Source organism: Oryzias latipes, chromosome 21 (genome assembly GCF_053564925.1).
Source record: "Oryzias latipes strain Hd-rR chromosome 21, Olatipes_Hd-rR_3.1".
In the NCBI taxonomy this organism is placed as follows: Eukaryota; Metazoa; Chordata; class Actinopteri; order Beloniformes; family Adrianichthyidae; genus Oryzias; species Oryzias latipes.
This window is the reverse complement of record NC_136257.1, coordinates 25,427,254-25,436,500: the sequence shown is the minus strand read 5'-3', so window position 1 is coordinate 25,436,500 and position 9,247 is coordinate 25,427,254. Positions and strand designations below refer to the sequence as shown.

Below are 9,247 nucleotides of genomic sequence, written 5' to 3'. Positions count from 1 at the left end.
TTAAAATAAGTACTTTTTATTATTAAAAAGTAAACACTATAAATGTTTTGGGGAACAAAAACATATTTAAGACCCACTGTGATATATAATTGTGCTTTTAGTATTTTTTGGGGCATTTTTCTGAGGATGGAGGACATGTATAAAAATGTAGGTAAATACTGCATTTCTGAGTTTTTCTTTGTTCAAATTGTGGTGAATCAGACAAAAACATGCTGCTTGAAAAAAATGCATGTTTGTGATGTCAACGCACACAAGCTCCGTGCTCCGCTCCTTAGATGCATCCACTTAGACAAATAGATCCATGTTCGTCTTCGTTTTCCTTATCTGAGCAGGTATCTAAATCAGAATTGTACAGCCGGATAGCTCCAATATTCCTTGTGCTTTTTGTTGCACCGGTAATGTTAGGTTGGGGTTGTGAGGGGCTGTAAAATAGCGGGAGAGCATGTAAACAGAGTGCCCTCAGCAATGGAAATTGCAAATCAGAGGCACATTTCTAATGAACTCCTGCCGCTGTGCAGAAACTATGTCCAAGAAAACAACAGTTGCTTTTTAAAACTGCATAATCATAATTACCGTAAAAGACCACTGGGAACACTTTTAAAACTAATCAAAAGATGATCAGAGTGGGTCTTTAAAATTAAAAACCTTTTTTTTAAACAGAAACTTGCATAAATATTTTGTAATACGTTTAATGTGCTAATTATTTCAGCGATATATACATTCTACAAATAGCAAATTCTGTTTAAAATGGTCATTAATCAATAATATCTAATGATCAGGAGGCAAAAAAATTTGTCATCCTATTAGTAGTTTAAAAAAGACTTGACACAATAGTTGCCATGGAGATTTTTGCACAGATGTCCAAATCAACTCATTTGTGGCTCATTAGTTTAAAAAAATGAAATGTTCTACCTATAAAACTGAAATGGATGAAGACTGACGACTGGACCACATGTCAGTCTTTCTTCTATGAATTTTCAAATAAAAAAAACAAAATGAAACAAAGCAGAGAAATCTCGACCTTCGAGCGGAGACAGTTCACAGCTGATAAAGGAACAGTTATCTTCCACAAACTCTTTTTCAAGGACAGCTTCACACGGGTGAGGATGAGTTCTGTCACAGCTCTGATGAAGCCACAGGCTCGTCTGGGAGTCCGTCCAGAGGAACAGCGGGCACAGACTCTATCTCTGTGGCGGAGATGGACTGGCTGAGCTCTCTGAGGGAGTTCTTGGTTATGTCCAGACAGGCACGCTTCAGGATGTGGCGCACCTTTTTGCCTAGAAGCATGTAAAGCAAAGGGTTGAGGCAGCTGTTGAAAAACCCTAAGCTGGTGACCAGTGGTAAACCGGATTTTAGGATATTGTGGAATTCCTTGGAAGAATGGATGGACAACTCCAGCAAGTTGAAAATATGAAAAGGCGCCCAGCACAAAAAGAAGGCCACAATGATAGCCGTGATGGTTTTGGAAAAGCTGGACTTGCAAACTGAACCCCCAGACTGACTGACTCTGACAGACAGAAAAATGCCAGACACACAAATAGCTGTAAACGGAAAAAAAAAGCCCACAGTCGTCCGCATGACCACCATGGAAATGTGAATCGTCATAGCCGTGTGTAAATTGTGTATGTGGAAGTTATTGAAGCACACGACTTTGTCATACAAGAGCACGGTGTCACGAAAAATGAGAGCAGGGCAGCTCAGGAAGGCAGCCAGCATCCAGATGCAGCCGCACACGGACCAGGCTCTCTGCACTGTGCGGCATCTCTGAGACCAATTCAGATGCACCAGTGACACGTATCTGTCTATGCTGATAACGGTGAGGAAAAGGACGCTGGCGTACATGTTCATGGACAACACAAATGAGTTCATCTTGCATATGGCCACACCAAAGTTCCAGTGGAAGTCCCTCAGGATGTAATCGACATAAAAGGGCAGGAAAAGCACAAAAACAAAGTCTGCCAGGGCCAAATTGAGCAGCCAGACACTATTTACTGTCCTTTTGCTTTTGAATGCGGTCACCCAAATGACCGTTCCATTTCCAATGAGCCCAATCACAATGCATATGATGTAGATGACCACTGAGATGATGTGGATGGTTTCCATTTGCTCGTGGTTCACTTTAAGGTCCTCAATGTCGCCATTCTCCAGATAATACTCATAGGAGTAGTTTCCGTAATCCTCAGCAGAGCCAGCCATTGTTGAAGAGAAGTGGCCTCTCCACTGTCCGCTGATCTGTGGAGGGAAAACCTCGTAATAAGGTTGAACTTTACGTCAAATGACTTAATACTGGTCTCCTAACACGATGTTCTCACCTCACACTGTAATTTGTCTGTTGTTCCGATGTTCCAGCTTCCTGTGTGGAAGCAAGACTTGGGTGTGCCCCGCAACTTTGTGTCAACATCCATTTAGAAAAAACGGGACAGAGGAATGCAAAAAGAAAGAAAATGATTAAACAATTTTTCTACTTCAAGGATTTTAAATGCAGTTTTATAATATGTCCCGTAATATCATCCAAATAAATACATAAATGGAAAAAATGACAGCGTTAAAGAGGGCGTTGAAAACAAGTAAGTCACTATTCTGTAAATGATGAGATAGACAATAACCACTTCCCTTTTGGAATATTTCCAAAATCTATTGCCTTTAAAGCACTTCTTTGTGTTATCCAATAAGAAAATGCAATAAGGAACTTTTTGTCAAAGTTTAAATCATTTAATAAAGAATAGTGTTTAAAATGTTCAGTTGAAATAGGTGCAAAAAAGTTACTTTATTCATAGATGTGAAAAAATATGTCCTTTGTTTACCATCGTACTGTTCTGATTATTTCAAAAAAGAATGTATCCAAGTATTGCAAAATATTTGTTATTGGAAGTAGTCTGTTAATTTTTGTATTTTTTCATTTTACTTGTATGGTCTTTTCTGATTACCCTGACTTGATTTTTACATGAATAATCAAATAAAGTTTTCTTTAAAAAAAAAGTTACATGCGCTTTGTTGACTCGCTAAACTAAGTAAACTATCAATTATTTATAATAAACCGTCTGGGGATGTTTTTAAAAACAACATTACGAAGAAAATGACGATGTTATCGAAATGTGAACAACTTCTACAATTACTGTGAAATCTACAGCTTGTTCCTTGAAACAAACTAAAGTCCAGATGTCTTTTCTCCAGCTCTGAGGCGCAGACCTCCTCTTACCTAAACCAGCAGCTTTCTGGTGTTTGGGGGAAACTCCTGCAGGAAATCTGAGATCTGCTCAGCTTTGGGAGGTTTCCCGATGCCGGCTTGGTTTTCTGTCTGCTTCTCCTTCCTCAGTCTCTGATTCTTCTGAGCTGCGAGTGAAGTCCGTCCGTGACTCTGTCCTCTCCGAGACTGTCAGTGGTTCAGATGTGCCGTGGGCGCGCCACGGCGCAAACTAGAGAGAGAAGAAGAAGAAAAAAACTATCTGAGGGGAGAAAGCTTTTATTCAGAGCGGCTGGGGCCTCAGGGTAAACCAACAGCCCAAGCCTTTACTCCCCAAAGGAGAACTTTGAAATCCGCCTTTTTTGAGTGTTTATTTTTCTGATTTGAGTTTAAACATTTCTCTTTCTGCACTTTTTTTTTTTACCTCTGCTTGGGTGGGACTCATGGCAATATCTGGATTAGTTCTTAGAAAAACTTTGAACTTATTTCTAGTGTTAGGCAACAAAAACGAGGACTTTGATTCATAAATGTATACTTTAAGATCTGGGGGAGGAAGTGCATTATATGGATCTGAGTCATGATGCTTTATAATATCTATTGAGATCCAAATAAACAAAACAAAAGTAGGAGAGATTTTTTTTACTGCCAGGACTCTGACACTCAACTTAGAAAAAGTCAAAAGTGAAACAGTTACAATTTTGTCATTCAAGTCTTTTTCCAATTAGAAAAAAACCCTCAAACTTTATGATTTGGTAGCATAATCTACAGCTCAAATAATATTCAAAGCAGAAAACAATATCGCTATAAAGTATATATATATATATATATATATATATACAACCATTATTCGTTAAACGAGAGGGAACATATACTTTCAGGGAAAATCAAAATATTAAACACAAGGCACGCACAAACAAAAAACGATTTTGTGCATAAACATTTGGAGCAAGGCTGAGGAACAGGACCAGTTTACATGTGTCCAAATGAGTTTAAGGACAAATATCAAAATAGGATCATTAAATACATATGTAAGACATAAGTACACATACATATTGGATATTGTGTATATAAATTCAAACTGTAGGGGGATGCACTTGGGTGTGTTGGGGAATATGATTTAAATGAAACCAGATGAGTGTTTATACATGACACATGAATGTCGAATGTATGTTTCTATGTATATTTATATATGTTTAATTACATGTGTGTGTGTGTGTATGGGCATCTGAAGATGTACTCATTACAAAGGGAACAGGACTATAATAGATAGTGGGTATACTGGGTGTGGTAATAAGTTTGGTCTAGGGCATGGAGGTGAGAGTTTAAAAGGCTTTGACTTCTTCTCACTCCCTTTCGGATATTTTTTTTGTTCCTCTTGTCCTACGTTTCCTTTAGATCATGTGTCCGAAATTGAATATTATCGAATCGTATTGTGTCATGTTAAAAGAAAGAGATGAAAGAAGAACTTTTAGAATTTTAAAATAGAAATCGTAGCAACAAATGTAAAAATCTCAAAACACAAGAAACAATCATAAAAGGTGTTAATATTCTGAAACTTTGGCCACTTTTTTCAGCAGTCACAAAAACAAAGCATCCCCACAAAGACTCTTGTTTCAAAAAATAATAGAAAAATAATCTCATAAAGAAATAAAAATTGTTTTCTTAAAATTAATATTCTTTGTAAGACCATTTCGTACTCCATAGGCAGTATTTTTTTTTTTGGCCAAAGGGTTAAAAATGTTTGACTTATTTCTAATGGGCCTGTTTTGCAGTGCATTTAACCCTCTCCTCTGCATGCTCCTTAGTCACACCAACCATCCGCATGTCCTCTTTCACCACATCTATGAACTTCCTCTTTGATCTTCCTCTTTCTGTGATTGCTCCAACCTCAACATTCATAATAGTTTCAACATTTACAAAAGAAAAACCACTCCATACAAGTATTTGATCCTACATACATACAAAGGTATTATGCTGCTGTCTAAAAACAACATTATTTGAGAGTTTTTCCATGTCTGCTGAATTGGATGCAAGTTCATACACATTTATTAGCTCTGTCAAATTCTTAATACCGTCTTCCAAATAGTTTGTAATGAGACATAAAAGAGGCAGTCCTCATTTAAGGCAGCAGTTAAAAGGCTTTAATTATATATTAATCATATCTTTATCCTAAAAAAATCTGTTTCTACTTGGACCTCCATCCCAAACACCGATGTTTTTACAAGAATGTTGAAAAAGACAGTCATAAATCAGATGATTTGCTGTTCACAAATTGCATAAACTGGTGTAGTTCCTTTAAAGACGTCTTTCACTTTTGAAAATGTGGACGGACTTAACAATTGCAGACTCCGGAGGGCATGTTTTTGTCGCATCGCAGACCACAGGAACCCAAAAGGCTTTCTCGTCTCTGGACCACGCTGCCTTGAAGGGCAGAAAATCTCTGCAGGTTTCCTGCATGAAAGGTCCGGTCCAACATGTGGTTCCAAACAATGCCCAGTTTTTCACTGAGAGCACTTCAAAGGTATAAACCCAATGGAAATCTGTACATGTTGGGTTTGGTTGAGCAGAATTTTTTTATACTTTAACTCAAAGCTTAAACAGAAGGAGAGAAAGAATACAGATCAGAGTTCAGGTCATGTGCTGACTCGCTCTGAAAGCTTCCTAGCCACAATCAGGAAATTGTGTTTTTAATTTATTTAGTAATGTTTTTTTAAATAAAATTTTATTATTAAAAAAATCAGGAAATTAAACCGAAGGATGTAATTCCTGAAAGTATTGTGAGCAGCTGCTTTTATCTTATTTCAGTATGCCACTCTTTTAAGATATTCAAAAAGTAGTCTATTTACAAGTATACCTATACTAAAAGTGAGGCAGTATAAAGTATACTATTTATGTACTATCTGTATCCCTTGTGCTATCCTAGATGACCCCACCCTTGCATTGACGTGTTCTCCCTACCATGACAAAGGTGGATAAAGGTGGAAAGATTTCATGTAATCCATGGACACCAGTGAAGATCACAAATCATTGAAGAAAAAGGTTCAGAGCACTGTCTAGTGGGTCTAGATGACCCAACTCCCAATGGTAAAATGCCTAGGATAGCACAAGGGTTATATTGTAAAGATGAAAGGTTACAATTTAGTCTGAAGAAGTATTCAGTTAGTATATTTCCTACACTAACTGGTCTGTACTTGCCATAATTATGCTCAAATATAACTAATGAGATAAACTTCAAGTTTTTGCCAAGGAGAATTCAATTTGTGATGGAAGAAACTTGAACTATGAATCACCACACATGTGAGGAAGGTGGTGTCATGTAAAATTCTAAAACAAATCTTAACATTTCAAAATTTTTGGCAGAGAAGCAGCAATAACAGGAGGAGTTGTGAAATCTGCAAATTATAAGTGAAACAGTCACAATCCAGTAAATTAGCCACTTGTCCTGCAATCTTATCGGCCCCTGACTGAAAAATAAATGTTTTCTCGAATCAAATAACTTTCTCTGTATCTTCAGGCACTTTTTTTCTTTTTTTTTTTTTTCCTACGGTCCTTTGTCTGTTCTCATTTTCCCTTAAAAAAAAAGGGTGCACATGGTGATTTCTTGTCTGGTTCTGCTTTGCTCAACTCCCACCTGCAACTGTTTACTGTCTGATCTCCACTCTTCCATTTCCCCGTCCCATCTCAGCCATGCTGCTCATCATGCCTGCTCTTCTGAGGATTTATGTCTGATTTCCCAGCATTTTTAAGTAGTTACGAGTTTGACCTGCTGCTGAACTGCTGCAGCCTCTTGTGTTCTGAGCAGATTACATCCATGGAGCAGCCACGGTAAACTCGCTGTTTAAGGTTCTGCAATGCAGGTTTTTACTTATGAAACTGGGGACTGTTTTTCTTTTGAGATTAGATGCACCTTCACCCCCTCCTATCTCTTTGGTTGTGTTCTCAGAATTGTTTTTTTTATATATCTATAGTTTTGTTGTTTTTTTTCCTGGGGGGGGGGGGGTGTTGCATCATACATTTATTTATTTTCTACAACATAATACTCTGATTAATTGTGTTTGCTGGCTCTTATCCCAGCTGTTGCCCTTGGGAGACTTCCAGTATAAGTCATCAGAATGTCTCACATTATGACACAGACAGGCAATTTCTCCAAACTTGCTCTTTTGGATTGTGGGAGGAAGTTGGATCACCCAAAAAAAAAGATAAATATTCACCCTGATGAAAATTGTGTTTTCTAACATGTTCTTGTGGCATTTTTTTTTAAAGATGGAGACATTCATCAAGAAAAATAAGCTTAAAATTGAAATTCTGAGCATTTCTTCGTTCAAATTGTTGTGAATCCGGATCATAAAAATACCGATGGAAAAAGTCTGTAGCAGTGACCTAGGTGCTGCATTTGACGGGCTAGTTCCCTGCTCCGCTCCATTCTGATGCATCCACTTGCAGACAAACAGATCCCTGTAGGCCACTGTACATCTTTTTTTTCTAGTCTGAGCTGGCATCTGGCTCAAAACTGTACGGCTGGATAACTCAAATATTGCTCACCATTTTTATTGCACCTGTGATGTTAGGTTAGAGGTTTGAAAAGCTGTGAGCTAGAGGGAGAGGGTGCAAACAAAGGAATGATAGAAAATTTGGGACTGGCATACTCCAGGCCAACTGTCCCATTTACAACTCAGAGGCATATTTATAATAAACTGCCGTTCTGCAGAACTATCCTAGAAAATGACACAGAATTTTCATGATTTTGGCAAAAAAACGTATAACCGTTACAAGACCACTTGAAAGCTTTTACAATAGATCCAAAGATGATTGGTGTGGGTCTTTAAAGACTCTCAACCCAATCACCTTTTGAGTTATTTTTGAGAAATCATTCTAAAGTGCAAGATCATTACACACACAAACCAATTTTTTGTTTTACTTTGTGCAATAAGCCTTTACCTGCCTTGTGTCACCAGCAGAAGGTGAAGGTTAGTAGTCTAAAATAGTAGCAAACATGAGGAAATACAAACATTAAATTAAAAACTGAGCAAAATAAGCTTCAACTGGTGCTATCAACTTCCATGAATTAAAAAAAAGAAATATGTCACTTTTGTTTTATATGAATAAAGACTTCAAAACAGAATTATAAAATCAATGAAGGTTTTTGTTGTAGAGTTATCTTTTCCCACTAAGCTGATCTACAAACTAAAATTATAGCGACATGAAAAGTGAACCTCCAATCTCCCTAAAAAAGACAGAAAAAACAACATTAAGTTCTTCTAGACAAGTAGGGTACAAAGGCAGCCTTGGTACAGAGGAACAGTTCTCAACCTCTGATGGTAGGTTGAGTTCCTGCTTTGCCCGCCCTTGTTTCGAAGTGTCCTTGGGCAAGACACTGAACCCCACATTGCAGCTCCACTGCCTGTGTTAGGCAGTGGAGCTGCCACCAATGTGTGAATGTGTGTGAATGGGTGAATGGGACAGTAAAGCGCTTTGGGCCTTCAAGGAAGGTATAAGGGCTATAAATATAAGTAGATGCAATTTGCCATTCAAGGTACCATTTTCAAAACAAGTCATAGTCTTAATAAAAAATTGGAGCAATCATTTAATGGTATAAAATTGAAAATATTTTTTTGTTAAAGCAAAAGTGGTAAAAAGAAATCTGTCTCATTAGAAAATGAATGTAGCACTTTATTTTATTATTTTCTTCCTTTTTTTTTCTTTTTTTTTTTTTTTTTAACAAATTCTGGAACTTTTCCTGAAATATTTTTACTGTTTGTTTCCATATCTTGTTCTTGTAGTCTTTTTGCACAATGGAGAGTTTCTGCTAAATTTCATTGTAACTTTACAATGAAAATAATAAAGCTATTCTGTTCTGTTCTGTTCTGTTCTGTTCTATTCTAATCTATTCTAACCCAAGGAGAAGGGGTTTGAAATAAATACTAATTAAAAAATAATCAGATTGATAATAAGCTAATATATAAAAAATAGACATTCAAAAAAATAAAATAAAAACAAAAACACAGAAGATATTAGTTTAATGTGGCCACGTCATAAACGGGGATGATAATGTGATGTTTTAGA

The 9,247-nt window shown here is 37.0% G+C and overlaps 1 protein-coding gene across 1 annotated transcript; it reads right to left on the bottom strand.

Annotated features, from left to right (window-relative positions):
* On the bottom strand, window positions 1-3,443 carry cmklr2 (chemerin chemokine-like receptor 2). The gene is made up of 3 exons (XM_004081934.5): window positions 3,200-3,443; window positions 2,313-2,387; window positions 1-2,232 (listed from the first exon to the last, which is right to left on the bottom strand). The coding sequence occupies exon 3, from the start codon at window positions 2,194-2,196 to the stop codon at window positions 1,117-1,119; it is 1,080 nt and encodes a 359-aa protein (XP_004081982.1). The 5' UTR covers window positions 2,197-2,232; window positions 2,313-2,387; window positions 3,200-3,443; the 3' UTR covers window positions 1-1,116.
* Between the last annotated feature and the right edge of the window lie 5,804 nt (window positions 3,444-9,247).